At 37.9% G+C, this 22,165-nt stretch overlaps 1 protein-coding gene across 1 annotated transcript; it reads right to left on the reverse strand.

Annotated features, from left to right (window-relative positions):
- Positions 1 to 2,147: 2,147 nt before the first annotated feature.
- LOC127652196 (maternal embryonic leucine zipper kinase-like) lies at positions 2,148 to 21,758 on the reverse strand. Its single transcript, XM_052138269.1, has 18 exons — positions 21,550 to 21,758; positions 19,749 to 19,830; positions 19,557 to 19,642; positions 19,132 to 19,248; positions 18,894 to 19,037; positions 18,715 to 18,783; positions 18,502 to 18,594; positions 18,313 to 18,411; positions 16,714 to 16,782; positions 16,532 to 16,630; positions 14,493 to 14,579; positions 13,801 to 13,929; positions 13,283 to 13,435; positions 12,036 to 12,300; positions 9,079 to 9,184; positions 4,857 to 5,016; positions 2,807 to 2,910; positions 2,148 to 2,691 (listed from the first exon to the last, which is right to left on the reverse strand). Exons 2-18 carry the CDS (start codon positions 19,810 to 19,812, stop codon positions 2,514 to 2,516), a joined length of 2,022 nt encoding a protein of 673 aa, XP_051994229.1. The 5' UTR covers positions 19,813 to 19,830; positions 21,550 to 21,758; the 3' UTR covers positions 2,148 to 2,513.
- Positions 21,759 to 22,165: the final 407 nt, after the last annotated feature.

The raw sequence follows: 22,165 nt of genomic DNA on the forward strand, positions 1-22,165 counted from the left end.
CGAATTTTGACACACTTAAGACAAAATTGTTTTCTTTATGCAGCTTTATATATACGGCCCCGATTTGGTTAGAGTAAAAAGAGTACAACATTTTATAAAATTGGGCCTCCCATATCTAAATTAATCATTGGCTTGACTGGACTTCACATTGTTGTTTAGCGGCTAAAGTAATTTAAATACATTTTGATTGTGAAAGGAATAGTCCGTTCTTAGACTATGTCCACATTGATGTATAAATCTGAAAATCCTTCCTTCTACACTGAGACGGTGTTTTTAATCCTGCGAAAACTGAGCTTTTCGAAAATGTTCTCCAAAGTGGATACATTTGAAAATGGCATATTTGCGTCGTAGAGTGCACTGGGTAAATGGATTTTGATACCTTGACGTATTAGTTGTCATGTGATCCATTCAACCCAAAGATATCAAGATGGCATCCCATGTTGTAACAGGGTTGTTGTGCCTGCTATCAACTTTAAGAGCGTTGTTAAGGGGTGTTTCTAGGCATAGGTGAACTAGGCGGTCGGACATGGCACTACCGGGGCGGTGGGACATAACAGCCATCATGTCGCTTCAGCAGAATTGGATTAAAATGGTGGCTCAGTGGTTGAGGCTCAGGGTTACTGACCAGAAGGTCGGGGGTTCAAGCCCCAGCACCACCAAGATGCCACTGTTGGGCCCTTGAGCAAGGCCCTTAACTCCAGGTTGCTCCGGGGGGATTGTCCCTGTAATAAGTGCACTGTAAGTCGCTTTGGATAAAAGCGTCTGCCAAATGCATAAATGTAAATGTAAAATGCACCAGCTTTTTGGACCACTTTTATTATAATTTGATGGTGCTTTTTTGTTTTGACAGATCCAGTCCTCATTTTTGTTCCACAGAATAAAGTTAATTGGGTTTGGAACGACATAAGGGTGAATAAAAAATAAAAATTACATGTTTGTGTGAAATATTAAGAATAGTAAGAATCCAGTTTCAGTCCACCATTTTAGTTTTGCTCCATCCACTACATTTAGGACAACGGGTTTGTGCAATAATGAATAAATAACAGTCTATAGTGCCTGAAGAGTTAATATAAGATGGAAATGCATTAGAATTATGAAATGAACAGAGAATTGGCACAAATAACCTGTGGGGTCCCTGTTCAAAATAAACCAGCCTAAGGCGGTATACTGGCCTTAACTGGACACACAGCTGGTTTTCACTGCCAGGCTGTTCTGATGTGATGGTTTTAAAGAGGTTTTGGGCACTTTTCAGTTCATGCAGTGAGGCCAACTAAAGCAGCCAAGTCCGACAAACCCACCGATTTAAGCTGGTTATGCAATCTAAAGGCATTTGAGTACTGATGTGCAAGTAATACAACAAAAAAATTGCATTTGGAATGTAAAAAAAAAAAAAAAACAACTATAATTTAACATGTACAACTGCATGTACAGGCTTACCAATGTAACGTAAATAGCGAGGCCATACATGGGAGCAGAAAAAGCATAAGTAAGAAATGAGATTGAGGATGAGACTGTGTGGAGAAACAGAAATATGAGAGAAAGAGATACTTTAACATGTGAATATGTGGCACCCAATATTACCACCATACCACCACTATTAACCACCCCCTACCCCCAACATTGCGCGAGCATGCACGCACACACACACAGGCACACACACACACACACCGATGTTAACTATGTAAGCACTCATATCTGTCACACTAATAGCCATTGTTATGCTGATATGCACAGTAGGATTGACACACAAGTTGATCCCACTTCAATCATAATGAAACAGTTAAAGCAAGATAATACATAATCATACAAGCATGTGACACATTAACTTTACAGACCTACACATACCATACGATTGAGAGAGGGGTTAAAATAGATGAATTCCAGCTGTTAAACCTTGCCTTTTTATCTCAAGGTCTATGTTGTCTTTTTTGCTTAGTATTTATGCTGTTTCTGGAATGCAAAGGTGATATTGGGTATAAGTCAAGGAAAGAGTTACACAACTCAAAAAAGTGAATTTTATGTCTTTCCAGTTCACACTAGAAACCGGTTATGGACAGAGTGTGTTATAGATATTAAAGAGATTTATTTTTCCAGCATTCATTTTGAAATATTACAAAATTAAACATCAACAAAATGACACTCCTCATAAAAATGCTAAAAACAAATAAAACGTGACATAAGATACAGAAACACAAAAACAAATAAAAGAGAAAATAAGAGACATTTGGTGCTATAGTGCTAGATAAATAGTGATTAATGTTGAACTAGAAGGGAGAAGTTACCATTCCATAATGAGAAATTAGTATAAAGTGACAAAAAAATATTTGCATTTCTGTTAAGAGCAGAATGTGACAAACAACACTGTGCGGTATAAGTGGTACCTGAGGCAAAATGATGCACCATACGAATAGTGAAATGTGGAACTTGAATGGACATCAAACGGACCTCATCAACGTGTTTAACTTATGGTGAACCAGTGATGCAATTTCACCCTTGCAGAGGACACAGTGACATCAGATGCTGGATGTGGAAAGGATGTTCTCGACCAGATGCTTGTACACCCAGGCATCACCTTTGAGCCGTTGCCGACGAATCCCAACCACCTCTGACTTCTGTAGGATACACACCTCCAGCTCAAACTGCATGGTTACCTTCCCAAAGTCTGACTTTTTGTGGCACTTCAGAGTATAGCTTACGGAAAAAGAGAATGTTACAATAGCACAAAAATAACTTCTTGTTCTTGGGAAGATGTATAGTGGTTTCAAACAATCGCTGTTTCGAAAATGTTAGAAATAACTTCAATTACCCCTTCTGAACGAAGTCCACATTCTTCTCCAGTAAGATGCTGAGAATCTCATTGAGCACTTGGTCTGCATTAGTCTGACTGGTGAGCGTCACGTTGTATTGAGCCTGACAAACATTCATCATTTACAGTTAGGTAATCAGGTGTAGCCAGAGAGGAAGTGTTAATAAAGAGTAAAGAAAATGTCACTGACGATGTATATTATGGAAAGACTTCCTGAAATTAACACACAAGGTGTACCTTTAGCTCTACTGGTAGAGCATAGAGTTGCTTTCAACAATGAAATTATGGGTTTAATTCCCAGGGAACACTTTTATTTATTTTATTTTTTGCACAGTAAGTCATTTTGGATAAAGCATCTGGCAAATGTATAAATGTAAAATGCACTGCACCACGGTATTGAAATTATGTCCTACAATATTCATGCCGTACAGGTTTGGAGCGACATGAGGTTAAATTAACTTTTAAAAGGATTGTTTCAGGTTTAATAAGTTAAGCTCTATAGACAGTATTTGTGGCATTATGTCGATTATCCCAGAAAATAACATTTTTCAAATGCATTGCGTGGTCTGACATTGGACTGAATATAACTTGAGACTTGACAAGGTCAGTTGACAAGGTCCTGCAAACAAGTACAGTGAAACGTTTAATGGAATATTCCTGGTTCAATACAAGGTAAGCTCAATCGACAGCATTTGTTGTCATAATGTTGATTGCCACAAAAGTTTATTTTGACTTGCCTCTACTTTTCAAAAAAAAAAAGAAAAAAAGAAAAGAAAATGGGGCCAATTTTTTACGCTTAAACAGTTACTGTTTCAAAAGTATTGCCACAAGGCAATGTGTGTTAATATGACTTCAGTGTGATAAAATCACTCACTAACCTTTTCTGTGTAAAGTCATAGCCAATTTTACAACTTCATTGCCATGACTACGTAATGTCAACAAACCCCAAAATGACTGTAAAAATGACAAATTAAACAACTTTACAGTTCAAATACATGATTTTTAACAGAAAAATTAATGCAAGTGCTTTTATAAAATTATAAGCTTGACATTTCTGCTTTAAAAACCCTCAAAATATTGGCCCCATTCACTTTCACTGTAAGTGCCTCAATGTAACCTCGATTTTTGCTTTTTTTAAAAGAAAAGGAGGGACGAGTCGAGTGTGAATTTTAAATCTTATTGACTGGCCCCATTTATTTCCATTGTAAGTGCCTTTACTGCAACGGCAATGTTTGCTTAAAAAAAAATACAAAATCTAAAAATAATATATATATATTAGGGCTGTCGATTTAACGCGTTAATTCAGTGCGATTAATTTGACAAAAAATAACGTGTTAAAAAAAATTTACGTAATTAATCGCATGCCCACAGACCATAATAAGGAAGATTCCTGAGAAATGAAAGCTTGTAGTACCACCTGTTTACTCCAGAGGGCAGTAAGTGAAATTTCAGCTGTATGAGCAACGCGCAGTTTATACAGTGAAGAAAACAGTTCAGTAGGCAGAACAACACAAACATGCGTTAAGTTCTTGCGTTCAAAAAACTCGAAGGAGTGCAAATGCGATCTAAGGGATCTCAAGATGTGTTTAAAGATTGAATAAACTATATTTAACTTGAAACAGTGTCCTAAACATTTTATGTTTATGACGCAACACACCCGAGACGTCTGACGTAGGTGTAAATTGACGGACCCTTAAACAAGCCCTCATAATAAATCTCCAACTGATTGACAAATTCACTTGTGTAATGGATTACTGTGAACTGTTGATCAATGATTGACTTATGATCAATAATATGGTAGTAAACAATACATTGTATTCTAAAGCCGCTTTTTGTATTGTTTTATCAATGATTAACTCTTCTGCAACAGGAATGTAATGCATTTGAATTATCTGAATATTTTATATATATATATATATATATATATATATATATATATATATATATATATATATATATATATATATATAAATAAATGTTATACAATCACTGCTCCATTTAAACAAACATTGTAGAGCAGAAGAAAGTGTAAAAGCTGGAGGAATTAAACCTTTATTTTGCGTGGCCCGTCATTCAGTCCTCTCCTCTTGCTGGGTGTGAGCATTGTGATAACTTTATCAAGGCCTCTCTCCAGACTGCCGAACACCTTCCCACCTTTACGCTTCTGTCCACTGTCCACCTGACAGCCTGCCAAGTCCAGAGATCGAGACCTGGACACATAGGAAATGCAGTTCAGAATGGAGTCAAGCTTTCAATGGCATAGTTTGCAGGTTTTTCTGCTGTATTGCCACAAAGGTGTTTTCACTTTAAAGGGGTCACATAATGAGGAATAAAATATTCGTCGCTATTTTCTTCTCCTCTCACCATTTTTCTTGTTTTATTAAATGTTTATCTATTTATTTTGACTAGTAGCATGGGGTTTTGGAGCTTTGAAGTTTTAAGTTCTAATAGTCTTATAGTCTGCCTTGCTGCAATATGGGCTCACTTTTTAAACTTCGGACTGTTATTATCTGTGAGCATTCTCTGGTGGAGTGAACCTTGCGGTTTTCCTAGCCAGGTTACCGTGGACAGGTTACTGTGGACGTGGATTCCCTCCCCATGGCTTTAAGGTACACCTCACGGCAGCTCCTGAACCTAAAACGGAACTGTTATTTGGCGAAAGACACTTACGAACTTTGCCAAAGTGCCATAATACTGTGACCACAGCGCTACATGCATCACTCTTCAAGGCGCCGTTCTATCCACTTGTCTCTTAATCCACTAGAAAACCACGTTCTTATGTGACGGATCAGAATCTGCCATTGCTGGTTCAAAACAAATGATGCTTCCAAGCCTCTGTTAGTAATTCAAAAATGTCACTTCATAAATAGTATCACAGCTTTTGCTGTTTCTAACAAGTTATTGGATAAACAAGGGTGGATGGATGTGTGTGTGTGTGTGTGTGAGAGAGAGAGATGGCGCATGTCCAACAGTGTCCAAGCAGGGGTATTTCTTCCTATTTCTTGGTAGCCGGTGCACAAGAGTCTTTCACTATAGAAACTGCAATGTCCTCCACCATTTTAAACAGCACGTCCTCTCCAATGTGGAAAATCTGGTAAGAGGTAAGCGCCTTGAGTTGTGTAATTGATCAGTCTGTTGTGTCTCTCAGATGTGATGAGCCTTAATGCTGAATTTGTTAGTTTAAAGCCGTTTAAAACTATTTCTTAGCTTTAGTAGTGTAGTACTAATACGAGGGATCATGAAGACGCGACAGTACGTAAACGGCTGACGCAGATTCACTTCACGTCACCTAACTGGCTCATATTGCATACAAAAATCTTTTGCCACCACCTGCTGGCTAACATATATAATGTAAAAAAATATTTATGTTTAAAGAGACACAAACAGTAGCTCCTAACACATATACACTGCTCTTACACTTTAGTTTAGAACAGCAAAAAACCAAGCGGAGTGATACACACACATTGAAGCGTCCGAGTGCTGATGGTGTCAGACCATCAGTGCTCATGGAACATCTCTCGTCCAATCAGATTCGTGGACCGGAATTAACTGTTGTATATTTACTGATAGCACACGTGAAATACTTTTACCTTGGGCTGCATCCAAAAACTTAGGCAGCTGACTTGCTACCTTGCTGCCTAATCAGTTAATGGCTTAACTGATAGCAATTTTAAATTAATGGAGCTCTTAAGGAAACTGATCTCCGAACAGTTTGAAAAGCACCTTATTTTCATCCACCCCCGTATACAGCCATTTTCCTAGTTTCGAACGTAGCCTTGAAGTTGCACTCACGCGCTCGTGTGGATCCACCGCGAGCCTCAATCTTCTGACAGTTTAAATGACCTGGATTGTTACAGATGGACCGTCATGATTTGTGAATAAGAGGACATTTTGATCCTGAAGTTTTTGATTCTGGCTGATAGAATATGCGCTTCAGATGAAAATATTAGATGAGCGCTCGATGGGAAGAAACCGCTGGATTTTCGTGAGACTCGTGAATTACATCTTTTTAAAAAAGATATCTGCATATTTGTAGACGGTATATAAAAGAGGTTTTATTGATATTTGTCTTATCATTAGAAAGGTTAAAGGGAACTGTTGAGGAGAGAATGTTAGAATAGGTGCTTTACAGATTTATGATTTATTAGCGTTCCAAAGGATGCTGGATCTGCTAAAGTTGTGTGAGGTTGGTTTATTACCACTGTTTAAACTAGATATGCGCATATTTGCAGACGGTATATGATATTAATTTTATTGATATTTACCTTTTTCTCATTAGACAAGACAGTTAAGGTTACAGGGAGGAGAGAGAGAGAATGATATAGGCGAGCACTTTAACATTATGAGCTCAAACGGCTCTGATATGCGAACCGTTTCAATGACACGGTGTTGCACACCGGTCTATTATTGCAGTGACACCAAAACGAATCATGACTGGTCGACACTTCACGTGCCAAAAATTGGCCAAACAGGAAAATGTATCGGCCGATGCGATAAATAAAAGTCCAAACATTGGCGGATAAATCGGCCTCGTCAATATATCAGTCGACCACTAATCACATATGAAAGCTACCACTGGTGTAACGTAGCCAGCTAGAAGGTAGCTGTGCAGTGTGTAAACCTCACTCCCCTGGCCTCAAGAGGCGCACTAGCGACTGACACTAGGAGCTGTAGCATTTAGCCTCCTCGTTAGTGCATCCACCTACCATGGCAGAGGTGCCAGTTCGAATCCCACTCAGAGCGGGTCAAACAGGACCGGTTGCACTTACATAGTTGATCCTCTACTGACTAGTTTATTTAAATCATGTTTTGCCTCTTTGTGTCCTGTGGTCTTGAGTATAATAAATGACTCCATTTAAAATTGCTGCTGTAACTCCAGTACCTAAAAAGACTAATATGGACTTGGACAACTTTAACAACTTTCGTCCCATCTCTAACCTTCTTTTCAAAAATCTTAGAACGAGTTGTTGCCTCTCAATTACACAATCATCTCACTGTTAACAATCTTTTTAAGCCCCTTCAATTCGGCTTTCCGTAAACTCCACAGTACATAAACAGCTTTAGTTAAGGTCAATAATGACCTCTGACTCTGGTCTCGTTCTATTCTAATCCTCCTTGATCCCTGTTCAGATCTATGCTTTAGACACTGTTGATCACACTCTTTCACCCACCCATCTTGAAACTGTCTTTGGTGTCTCATTGACTGCTTGAAATCTTATCTCTCAGACAGTAGGCAGTTTGTCTCTCTGGGTGGCTGTAGGTCAGAGATTGGTTCAGTTCACTTTGGTGTACCTCAGGGTTCAATTTTGGGCCCTTTCTAGTATAATTTTTTTTCCTCTTAAGCCCTTAAGATCACACGGTCTTAATTATAATTTTTTCGCAGATGACACATTCATTCTAAACCTGGCGATAATGTGCAAGTCACTTATCGCATTGTACTTCTGAGATAAAAATATGGATGACTCAAAATGTTGTTTTGTCTTAACAGTAACAAGACTGAAGTTATGCTCATTGGCTCTCCTCAACAGCTTCGCAAAGATGGCTCTTTAATCCAACCACTGATGGCTCTGCTTTGGAGATTCAAACTAAACATGTATTCTGTGCATGTGATCCACATGCACAGAATACATCCTTTTTCATCTAAGAAACATTGCAAGATTGCTCCCTATGTTATCTTACTCTGGTTGAAAAGCTGATCAATACTTTTGTTTTTTCTCACATTGATTATTACAATGTGCTCCTTACTGGAGTCTCTAAATCTACACTAAATAAATTGCAATATGTGCAAAACTCAGCAGCTAGAATCCTGACTAGCTCCAAGACAAGTGATCACATCTCTCCTATCTTGGAGTCCTTGCACTGGCTCCCTGTCAGGTTTCGTGTTGATTTTAAAATTCTCATGCTTGCATACAAGGCTTTGCATGTTTTGGCCAATCAGAGCTTTTAACCCATTACACCCCAAAACGTGATCTCCATTCCTCCAATCTTTTAGTTTCAGTCTTTTAGTGTATTTAAAAGCTTATCTCAAAACACATTTCTTTAGGATAGCTTTTACTTGATGTTTTTGTCTTTTTATTATTATTCATATTATTAACAGTTTTTGATGCATGCTTATAATATTATTACTCTATTTTATGCTTCTGTACTTCAATTTTTTCCCCCCCATCACCTTGATAGGTCTTTTTAAAGGTGCTATATAAGTTTATTATTATTAAGTGTGTAGTTTTAATGTCTCGTTTATTCTTCTTACAACACACAGTAATGTTTTCTACCTCCTCTCAGGGCTGAAAGCCAGTATCTCCAGCTCTCCTTGTTGGCTGCTCTGCTGTTGGTCCAACTCTCTCCTGCGGGACACTTCTTTAGAAGCACTGCCCACTCCTGCACACACAGGACAAACACGTGTCACTACATGCAACATGCTGTTGGCAGCACTGGGAACAGTGACATGTACAGCTGTCAGTAAGCGCATCGGGAGTTGTCTCATACACATGCGCATCCACACACACTGCATCACCGGTGTACTCTTGTTCGTTCCAGTGCATGAGGTGGTGTGTGACAGTAACGAGGTGGACACAGTGGATGTAGGGACATGAAGACTTTTCCCCAGACACACTGCGCCCATACCAAGACACACATGGACTCACTCACTCACTCACTCAGCTCAAACTGAATCAAATTATAGATGCAAGATAACACAATGTACAGCACACAAAACACAAATTTTTTGTCCTTATGAATCAACTAACACTTTAAAAACAAGCTGTCATTAAAATGCATTTTTAGTCACATCACTGTGCAGAACAACGCTTAACATGCACAACATAAAATCTAATGAAATAAAACATCTGTTTAGATGTTTAGAACATTTGCAGAAAATGAGCATTATAGGAGTAGTTCACTCAAAAATGAAAGTTGATATGAAAGTTTTCAAAAATTATCTGAAAAATTATAATTTCGTTATTTTACTAACCCAACTAATGACTCGTCGGCGCTTTATCAGTAGGTTGCACGACACGTGAAGCATTTTTTTTTTTTTAGCTTTCACTTAAGAAGAGTTGTGCACTATTTATTTTAATATATCTCTTTACATAAATACTATTTTCCACTTAAAAACTATAATTTCGTTATTTTACTCACTGATGAGCAAAAGGTCGAGGCAGAAATGACCATGTACCTGCAGGAAATGGCCATTGATGGGGAAGAGGACCCGCTGACTTGGTGGAAAACGAACGACAAAAGGTTTCCGTTCATGGCAAGATTAGCACGGAAATATCTGTGCATATGTGCTACCAGTACTCCATCAGAGCGGGTCTTCAGCACAGCGGGTAGTGTAGTTACTCCAATCCGCAGCTTATTAAAACCAGATAAAGTGAATATGTTGGTATTTCTGGCCAGAAACATCGAAATTTAAACATGGTCTATGGTGAAGGATATTAGACTTCTTTACGCATTTTTCCGCCATCCGCTGCGGAGCTATTCGATTTTGCATATAATTTTTTAAACGTTCATCTGTGCAGTTCATATGACCACTTTACAATATTTCAGTAACATAATTTATTTTGTAGCCTGTGCTGAAGTTAATTGTGCTGCTAATTATAAGTGAAATGTTAATGCCGAGTTTCGGTCTGAGTGTTTTTCCCGTTTTCTTGTTCTTTATTTGTTGTTCTTCTATGTTTTAGCTTCAGCATTTGTGTGTTATTCATATTCACCTTGTTTCTTTCATTTGATTTTACATTATGGATTTATGGCCAAGGAAATTTTTCTTTAAAAGTATTAACCAGACAAAAGTTATTTGACGTTCGCTGGTCTGGGTTTATCTTAAACTGCCGCTTCAGTGTATACAAGAGCTATGTGACAATGAGCAAGATTTTCTGAGACACTACAACTACTAATAATTAATTAATAAAGGCTATTTTCTTGTAGCCTACAACATAAAATATTTTAATCTAAATGTACAGTGTAAGACATGTAAAAAAATACAAGAAGCTAACAATGTCCAGATCAATATTTGTGTAGCCTGCCTGACACGGTATTTTCACAGACTAACACGTCACGTCTCTGGCATATACTACAGTATTTAAAATAGCATATATGCATTAGTTATATTCTCAATTTAATTTACAGAGCAATCCCTGCAAAGTTTTTAGGTTAACTATAGAAGAGACTAGGATTAGTGAGTCACACTAGCAAGACTCGCAAAAGGGGGCGTGGCATCACGATGGTGGCTCTACATCGTGATGTTGGTCAGCCATCACGATGGACGATGATATCGTCCATTGGCACAACCCTAATTCAAAGTCTTCTGAAAGCATTAGATCACTGATGAACAAACTGAAATTGAAGTCACAAATCATATCACCGATCAACTCATGTAAGAAGAGCCTGAATCAGATATGATGACACATCTATAATGAGTGACAAAACGTCATGACATCATGACACAAGAACCAATGAGGTCTGATGTTATTGACATGTTCCTTTATTTCATTTGGGCTCATGAGTTGATCAATGATTTGAGAGTGAAGAATGGCTTAAATTTCAGTCTGCTTGTCACAACTGATCATATGCCTTCCGACGGCTTACAACATGAGATGCGAGTTGCGAGGACAACTTATGACATTTTGGGGTGCTTTTTTAAGCTTTGAAGTCACTATCAACTACTATTGTATGGAAATTACATTCTTTAAAATATATCCTTTTGTGTTCCACAGATGAATAAAAGTCATATGGGTTGAGAACCATAAGGGGGTTCATTTTTACTTAGTGAAACATGTGCCTAGTTAAAGTGGAGAGCTACACCTGTGGATACTCTGCTAGGACACCTGTGTGAATTTGAGGAGAACTGACTTCATACATCCACAAAAAATCAGCTTGCGGCCAGTGGATACAATTGCAAAAATGGCTAAGAAAAGAGAAGTTCTGAAAAAAGGTCTGAAGTCATTGTTCGCAGATTTGTCTCTTGGTTTGATATTTTGTTTTGGGCTACTATATGAGGTAAATCAGGAAAATTTAGCATATTAGCATTGGTGTGTGCATGGAGAGAATCAAATTAATTTCAAAAGTGTGCTCTTAGGGTAGATAAAGACACATACACATGACCATTATTAGAGGAAAACAAATACGTAACAAGCTTTTCAACCGCAACTTAAAAAGTTGACATAATTTTACACTTTTAATATTTGTACACTTGTGGGGCTGTGATGTTGAATCGATTCAGTATCCAGCTCACCTTTGTTTGGATCACTACTCGTGTTTGTAATGTTGTTGTTGGGTGTTGTCGCAGTTCTGTTGGTTCGGGCTTTTCTACTGCACATTGGCGTTCGGGGCGCAGGCAGAGCAAAACCATCTCCATCGGCGCTGGTTACGGCAAGATTCTCTTTATTTTCTCTCGTCCCATCACGTCTCTCTGGTTTCAGTGGGCAGGGCCTGCCTTGGTCTATGAAGGGGGAGTGGCCTATTTCATTCCGCTTCTCTGATGTTTTGGAGATATTTTTCTGAATAAGAGAAGAATTCACAGAACATATTTCTATAAAAATATAGCACACTGAGACTTAGCATAGGGTACAACAGGGTTAAAGGCTCCATGGGGTAAAAGGCTCCTTTGATTTTACTTTCTCCCAAAACACTAAATAGCAACAAAAACAACCAGGACTTTTCTAAACACCTGTTTGACACTATGAACTGCAAAAAATATCCTGTTTTCAGTTTTAAGGTCATTAAATCAAACAATTTTCAATAACTGTCCTATAAGTGTAAGGATAGTGTTTGGGGTAAAAAGCCCAAACACGTTTTTTTTAAGTGGGGGGAATAGATTTGTTCTGCAACATTTTCAAAGTGGGCTCATATTCACTCATCCAATCATAATAGAGATTATTTAGTTTATAGAATACTTGAGATGTAATAAAATGCCAAATGTGTTTGAAATGAACAGGAAATGGTTGACTTCTTCCAAAGTAGTTATTTTTAATTAGCATCTGAATTTGTTACTCAAAAAAAGAATCTCGTTGTCTCAAAATTATTTGCATTAGTTAACAAACTGCACGCTATAACTATTGCCCGGGTATCTACACGATAACACTTTAAACCCCCTAGGTGCCTTTTACCCCAAGCATGGGGTAAAAGGCTCCCTCACCACATTTAGCCCCATTGTACCCTACTCCGCACTACAACTCTAGTCATATAGTCTGGTGAAGCGGTAGCTTAAAACCAATATGATATCAAAACTGACCCCATTCCTTTAACCCCAGGTTAATCCAGGACTTTTCCTCCAATTAGTATTCTGCACATAACTTTGAATAAAATGTATATACATTAAAATTAACAATATTGCTAACAAAACATGTAAGAGTTAGTTAGAGTGTGAAAAAAATAAAAAGGTTATATGATGGTTAAATAGACATTTTTTTGCTATCTAAGAAGGACTGCACAGATGGAGAGAGGGAAAAGCAGACAGATAAAGAGTACAAGGTGGCTAACCATGTGTGGAGTGTTTGTGGTGTGTGTGTTCTTGGGCGTGAGAGGGGTCCAGGGATTCTCGTCATTGTAGCAATTAGGGAGGAAGACCAGAGAGCCAGGCACCACTGGGTGAACACCATCATCATCCTCACTCAAGCGTAGATTCTTCTTCAGCTGAGACACAGACACACATATTTATACTCCTATAAACTACTACACCTACATGACACCTGCGACTATAGCGATATTAATAAATGAACAGCACGTCTATTACCATGTGACATGCATAAAAGGACCATTGCATTTTAATTTTTCTACATTGTATCATGGTACTATGTTTTTGGACACTACCATGTAGGTAATACCATGGTATTCCTTAAAATACCTTATTGTGCCATGCAAATACAATGGTATATGAATATATTAATCATTAAGTACCACGGTACATATCAAAGTACATCCACAGTACAGTAGTTTAGCAGTGTAAAACTACAGCATCCAATAAACTGGTACTGAAAGTGTGAAAATGCAAGACTCACTTGTATGTCCTTTAGAGGGGAGTTGGTGAGGTCCAGCACAGGCCATTCTGGTCTTAAACGCACAGGACGACCCTGACGCTTTTTAGCCAGCAGTAAAAGGTAGGTGGCTGTCATGTGGTCATACTTCCACTGAAGAAACACTCACAAAGTCAACAATTCTGTTCAATGTGAAATCTATAATTAGTTCTATCTTATAACAAAGGGAGTTCTGATAATGTGTCTAGCGTTTCATGTTGACAATGGACTAGCATCTACTGACATCTGGTGGTCATATCTATTAATTTGTTACAAGCCAATTCTTGTGGTCACAATCCCATTATTTTTCCAAATAATGAATTGCTAATAAACTAATAAATAATTTCTTCTGGTTATTTAACAGTTATTCAACAAAACTGCATAACTTTTTAGCATCAAATTAGTTAACTTACCATTTATTGATTCAAACATAACCCATGTTTATGTGTTTACAAAAGACACTTTCTCCAACACAGAGGAAACACTAACCATTTTAACAAAAGAACCATATGGCAACTGACTGCTTCCCATTTGAGAAATTGTGCATGTATTATGTGAAGTATTACTGTCACTACTGTTAGAGCTGTACAGTCTAAAAAAATAACCGATTTGTTGCACAAGTGTATATCTAATTTTTTATACTACAAAAAATAAGAAAGGTACTCTAGTTGCTCTACCTCTGACACAAGCTGGATTGTGCGATGTCTGGACTGTTTGAAAGCCACTGCCATTTCAGTAATACAGTCGTCATCTATGTGACCCAACTAAATAAAAAAACAGGACAAAAAAAGAAGGAAATTATACACAACAAGTGTTTCAAAGTACAATTACATATTTTTTTTAACCCTTGTGCGACCTTAGGGACAGTTTTGTTTTCTCTATCATTTTGGGTGTGTTAATGCCTTTTACCAAATATTTTACCAAAGTTGTGTATTTTGGGGGGAATTTTGATAAGTTAAAGGTCCTATAATACATTAGGTCCTATAACACACTGTGTACACAAAATAGTTACACTCAGGACCTTCAGGACAAAAATGTCCCCATTGAAACCCATTAAAATGGCAATATTTGATCCCAGTGCCATTAAAGCATAATATCATGAATTATATGATATTATACATTCATTCCAGAGCCCTGGCTCCAAAATGTTAATTTTAAATATTTTCCACCAGATGGTGCCATTTTTCTCATGTTTGGCCTATGGAGCAAATACATGCTTTTCCCCTATTTTCTGTTTGCTGTATTATGGAGCACTGCGGGCCAACTGAATAAATGATGCAGCTAAAATTGTGTGGGTGTGTTGGTATGGATGTCAGAGTGTGTTTTGTACGTGTGTATTGAGAAAATTGTGTATGTAATAATCAACCGTGGAATTATATAAACAAACTGGCATTTAAAGGGTTAAAATCCTGAAAATGAATGAATATTTAACTGTAATAAGGGCTAATCAGAAGACCTAATGAGGAACAGAGAACGAAGCATTAATCAATAACAACAAGAGACTTTGTCAATAAACACTGCCAGCTTGATTCGTGTCTGCATCCTTCACGAAGGGGGCTTTATAAATGAATCCATGTGACACAAAAAAATAAAGCTTCAAAAGGAACTATTTGAAGTAGATACAAATCATTCAGTGCATTGGGATAAAATGGTCCAGTTTTATGAATATACAACAGGGTGCAAAATGATAAATGGATGAATCTCACTATCCTGTTGGTATGGATCATAGACTGTAAAAAAAGATGGACGAAGCCCCTTCGCTCTTTTCCATTGGTGAGAACTGAAGCCGCCAGTGTCCCGATATGGCGCTGACATCTTGGGACTTGAGTCTGTGCAGTTGCAATTTCGGGACCAGACCTGCGCAGTAGTGAGCAGGAAGTAAAGCCGCGAAATCAAGGCCCCGACCTCACTCTCGCTGAATCAATCGCAAGCACACGCCCCTACACTTGTGACTTTTGACTTATGACGGTGTGAAATAATTAATTATAGAAATTCAGATATTAAATTTAAAGCTCCAATCTCCTCAGTCCTCCGAAGATCCCCAAAAAAAGTCTTCAGTGACTACTTCGCTCAGAGAACCTGTCAATCACAGCTGTCAATCATGATGTCAGAGCACCGTTTTTATAGCATCAAATAACTAAAAACAAACTTATTTTGAAAACAAACACTTGAAATGACATCAACATGATAGAAACTACAGTAAATGACAGAAACTATCTTTGGAAAAAAGATATGTGAAGTGTAATTTCATTGTTTAGTTGGTCTCACGTCCCGTTGAATAACATGAGGAGGCGGGGTTTATGACCTATACTAGGACCAGTCACCGGGGGGCGATCGAGACGTTTTGGCTTCACTTTAGAGGGCTTGTGCGGCACACTTGGTATGGATATAAAGCAATCATTTACATTTATTAATTTAGCAGGCAATTATATCCAAAGCAACTTACGAATTAGAGTATAGCAAGCAGAAGCGGATTCATCAAGAAAGAAAACAATACATGTAGTGCTTCCATACCAGAATAAGAATAATGGAATCTGCATTTATTAAATGCAAGAAGGCCATGATGTTATTAAGAATGACAACCGCAAATATCTCATACAAGTGCAATATTGGCTGAAGATTATTAATGAAGATTACTAATTGGATCTTGAAAGCATATAATGTGACTATGAACATGTTTATAAAGTTACAAAATGCATAACAGAGCTCAACTCACAGGGTGTTTACTGTGCCACTCTACTGGTGTACTGTAACCCATCATAACCCAGGGGTGATCAAGCAACTGTTTTACTGTCAAACGCCTCTTTGGGTCCACCTGCAGAGAAGACAATGAGCAATTCTGCAAATGTATTGCCTTACTAAAACACATGATACAGATAGACAAACCATGCACAGCACCTGCATCGTATGGTTTAGAAGCAGAATGCTGGCAGGTGAAAGCCACTGTGGGATTCTGTATTTGCCTCGCTGTCAAAACACAAGACAAAACATATTAGGGGCTCACCCTAATACAAAACTCTTTTTTTACTAATTGAAATCTGTTTCAGAACAAATTCATCATAACTGTTATATAAAACCTTCAGTTTGGCACCTAACATAAATGGGTTAATAAAAACAAAAGATATTGAAAATAAAAAGATGGCAAATGCATTCACTGGCCACTTTATTAGGTACTCCTGTACATTTACTTATTCATGCAATTATTTAATCAGCCAATCGTGTGGCAGCAGTGTAATGTATAAAAATCATGCAGATATGGGTCAGGAGCTTCAGTTAATGTTCACATCAGCCATCAGAATAGGGAAAATTTTTATCTCAGTGGTTTGGACCATGGCATTATTGTTGGTGCCAGATGGGCTGGTTTGAGTATTTCTGTAACTGCTGATCTGGAATTTTCACATGCAACAGTCTCTAGAGTGTAAAGAGAATTGTGCGAAAAACAAAAAACATCCAGTGAGCGGCAGTTCTGTGGACGAAAAGCATTGTTGATGAGAGAGGTCAGTGGAGAAAGGCCAGACTGGTCCAAGCTGACAGGAAGACGACAGGAAGACGACAGTAACCCAAATAAACATGCATTACAACAGTGCTTTGCAGAAAAGCATTACTGAATGTACAACACGTCGAACCTTGAGGCGGATGGGCTACAGCAGCAGAAGACCCCTCCGGGTACCACTACTGTCAGATAAGAACAGGAAGCAGAGGCTGCAATGGGCCTCAAATCTGGATTTCTGCTGAGGTACACAAATGGTAGGCTCACTGCAGCTTAAATTTTCAGTTCTTGTCTGACAGAAGTGGAACCCAACATGGTCTTCTGCTGTTGTAGCCCATCCGCCTCAAGGTTTGACATGTTGTGCATTCTGAGATGCTATTCTGCTCACCACAATTGTACAGAGGGGTTTTCTGAGATACCTTTCTGTCAGCTTGAACCAGTCTGGCCATTCTCCATTGACCTCTGTCATTAACAAGGCTTTTCGTCCACAGAACTGCCGCTCACTGGATGTTTTTTGCTTTTCGCATCATTCTCTTTACACTCTAGAGACTGTTGCATGTGAAAATTCCAGGAGATCAGCAGTTACAGAAATACTCAAACCAGCCCATCTGGCACCAACAATCATGCCACAGTCCAAATCACTGAGATAAAAAAGTTCCCCATTCTGACGGTTAATGTGAACATTAACTGAAGCTCCTGACCAATATCTGCATGATTTTATACATTACACTGCTGCCACACGATTGGCTGATTAGATAATCGCATGAATAAGATGTTCAGATGTACCTAATAAAGTGGTCGTTGAGTGTATATTCAAGACTGAATCAGATTGCTTTTATACCCTATATAGTATTGGGAAATAGTCAATTTGCCATATGAACATCAAGAGAAACAAAGAGGGGGAAAAAACTTTATAAACACCTAATGCATAGATGAACAAATATTCAAATTAACAGACAAGGTGGTAAGCCTAGTTTAACATTCACAAGCAACACAAATAAACTTACTGTGATTTTTCTGTAGAGGACCATGCAATTGTCATCATCAAATGGTAGAAAACCACACAGGAGAGCATATAGCAACACACCTATGCTCCATACATCAGCCTGCAACACATTCAAGATTAAAAGAAATATACCTCTGCTTAATTTGTCTTTTCTTAAAACTAAGTGGACCAGCACATTTGCCAAACTGACCTCAGAGCCAATGTACGCCTTGCCCTGAATGAGCTCTGGAGCTGCGTATGCTGGACTGCCACAGCAGGTCATCAGTTCATAACCCAAACCGCCCTTAAAACCAATTCAACATTCACAATGCCACCCAAACATTTATTCAAAACACCAAGGGACATATTATTACAAACAATAGGTGTAGGTAATAAGAAACAAACACTGTGGATTAATACACACCTTTGGTTTGGCACAAAGGCCAAAGTCAATGAGTTTCAGGTTCTGATCTTCATCAATTAGCAGGTTTTCCTAAGGTCAGGAAAGAACAGTTAGAATGTCATATCACCAAACACTGTTAAATGTGAGAACTCCACATAGATGAGCTTTTTAAAATCACAAGTTCTGATCAACAGACTAACCGGTTTGAGGTCTCTGTGGGCATAGCCCTGGCTGTGAACATAGGCCAAAGCAGAGATGATCTGACGGAAAAACATTCGAGTCTCCTCCTCTGATAACCGGTCTTTAGCAATGATGTAATCAAACAGTTCTCCTCCAGGACAGTACTGAAATAGTGAAGACACAGATGGAGAGAGGTATTTGTAAAGTAACCCGCTTTTTTGTTTTAAACACCAGATTGACAGTTACAGCAAAACATACCTCAAGCACCATGTAGATCTTGCTAGATGTCTCGATGACATGGTAGAGACGACACACATGTTGATGACTGAGGTTCTTCATAGCCTCAATCTCTATTTTAACTCGTGGCAGGTCATCCTGAAACAGATAAAAACACATGCATGCACACACACACACACACGCACGTAAGAAATGGTGAACCATTTTTTCCCCAAATTAGCCATGCATATTCTTCTCTAAAAGAAGCAGACTGTGTTCATTAATGGGTTTGACCTCCTGATGCTCATGCAGATTATCTTGGAAGAGAAATGGACAAAAATGAAATGTAAGCAATATTTCGGCTCCAAGTTCTTTCAGAATCATCTAAACGGCAGTAGGGAACACTGTTCCAGGTCCAACAATATTCATTCAGATGTTGTATTGTTAAGCGACGTTGAAGATCTCACCCCTAGGTCTTTCTTCTCCATTATTTTGATGGCCACTTTCTCTCCTGTCAGTAAGTGCCTGCCAAGTTTGACCTTGGCAAACCCCCCTGTGGGTTAGAAATAAACGGACTTTCCACATATTTTCTCCATAAAGTTTAACTTACTCTCATACACACAATCTCATCTGCAAAAGCATAACAAAAAAGACATTACCTGAGCCAATGGTTTCATAAACCTCATAGTGCTTGAGAAGTTCAGAGGTGTTGTCTGCAGGCATACTGTGGGCCTCTTAGAACTACATAAACACAGTATATCTTAGTTTCTGTGTGCGTCAAGTTAAAAAAGTTACTCAATGGTCCTTGGAGGACAAAAATGTCTTATGTGACACGAGAGCTCCTCTAAAAACATTTTACTTGGATACTCATGAATAAAATAATGGATCCATTCAGTGCATTCCAGAAAGCTGGAGACGTTAACCCCTGTGCGACCTTCGGGACATTTTTGTCTTTTCGATTATTTTGACTGTGTTAATGCCAAAGGCACACATTTAGCCAAAGGTGTGTGTTTTTGGGGGAATTCTGATATTTCAACTTCAGTTCCTATAATACATCTATAATACACTGTGTACACAAAATATTTACACTCAGGACCAATTAAAATGACAATATTTGATCACAGTGCCATTAAAGCATAATATCATTATGCTTTCATTCCAGAGCCCTGGCTCCAAAATTTAAATTTTAAATATTTTTCACCAGATGGCACCGATTTTCTCATGTTTAGCCTATGGAGCAAATACATGCTTTTCCCCTATTTCCTGTTTGCTGTATTATAGAGCACTGCGGGTTGAATAAAAGATGCAGCTAAAATTGAGTGGGTGTGTTGGTATGGATGTCAGAGTGTGTTTTGTATGTGTGGATTAAGTAATTTGTGTGTGTGTGTGTGTGTGTAAAAAATAACAGTGGCATTATGTACAAACTGGCATTTAAAGGGTTAAAATCCTGAAAATGAAGGTATATTTGGTAGTTATGATCAGGACTGGTGTTGGTTAAAAAATCTAAGTCAGTGAAAGTGGAAAATAATATTAATATATAACATTTTTTATGGCAGTTTTTTGACATACTTTTTGTCCTCTAAGGTCCTGAGTGTGTGTTTTTTTTTATCTGACACTGAAAAAAATATAATAATGCATTAAACGTGTTGCTGCTAATCGTTGACATATCCCAGACTTAGGGATAGGCGATACCACTTATTTTCTTTTCGATCCGATACCAATAATTTCAAGTCCAATATTGCTGATACTGATACCAATACTATTAAATAGATTTTTTGGGATAAAATGGGTAATTCAAAATATTATTTGTAGTCATAATTCAAGTCATTATTAAGCACAAACTGAAAATTATTTGACTTCTGTTTTGTTTACCCTTTCAAAAATGAACCATGTTTTCACAGGCAACAATAACTATAGTTTAACCATGATATTTAGTTAAACCATAGTTACCACACAATGAACCATGGTTACTACTACAATATTACTGTATTAAAACCATGGTTTCAGCATGGTTGTTAGAATCGATATTTCTGAGTGAGGACCGATTTTTTTGATACAACATCAGTATCGGAAGTATCGATACTTTAGGATCGATACGCCCATCCCTAGATAATCCCCCCCCCCAAAATCACCATTTTGTATCTGGAATATATATATATATTATTTTATTTTTTTCTTCTCCATTTTCATAAATAACGACATTGGCATTATATAAGCAAACTGGAATTTAAAGGGTTAAAATCCAGAAAATTAATGAATATTTGGTAGTTATGATCAGGGCTGATGTTGGTTTAAAAATTGTTTTTTTACGCGGACATTTTTGTCCTCAAAGGACCTCTGAGTAACTTTTTTTATTGACGCACAAGGGTTAAAAATCACCCGTTTATTAATGAATTACGGTACGAGTAGTCATGGGAAAAGGTTCACTTTGACTGTTAAATGATAAGACAACAAACTCACCAGCTGTACTCCAGTGACTGTTCGCTTTAAAACGCAAATAAAAAGCAAATTTAAAACAACAAAGAACGTTACTTTAACATTCAAAAGAGACAATGGTTTACTCTGTTCATAGGTATGTAATCCGATATAAAACTAAAATTGCCCAAACATATTTAATTCAAAAATGTTTTGAATTTTGAATTTCCCACTTTCTATGTCAGACAACTTCCTGTTCTTCTTCTTCAATGGATCTTCTGAGCGTTGCGAACCAGCTTAGCTTTTTAGGTGCATAGCGCCCCCTCCCGTGCTGGAGCGTAAAGAGACTTGGACGTATTTGGAGGATTTCTCATTGTTTTTAAGACCATCTTTTCTTACCAATTTCAAAACCATCTGTAATTTTATCAGCACCCTGTAATTAATGTGTTGATAATTGTGAATTCGTCACAATTAAGTTTTTGTCTTAATCATAGTCAAGTCGTGTTTTATAGTGTAGTCTGATGTTTTGCATCTTTTGTTTCATTTCATTAAACTGCACTTTTTTTCGTTACATCGTCTTGTCATCATCTTCAACTGTTACAGGAAACTTGACCTACTATGAACCTAGCAGAGAGGCTTATGCATCTTCACCAAGGGAATC

This window comes from Xyrauchen texanus, chromosome 11 (genome assembly GCF_025860055.1).
Source record: "Xyrauchen texanus isolate HMW12.3.18 chromosome 11, RBS_HiC_50CHRs, whole genome shotgun sequence".
In the NCBI taxonomy this organism is placed as follows: domain Eukaryota; kingdom Metazoa; phylum Chordata; class Actinopteri; order Cypriniformes; family Catostomidae; genus Xyrauchen; species Xyrauchen texanus.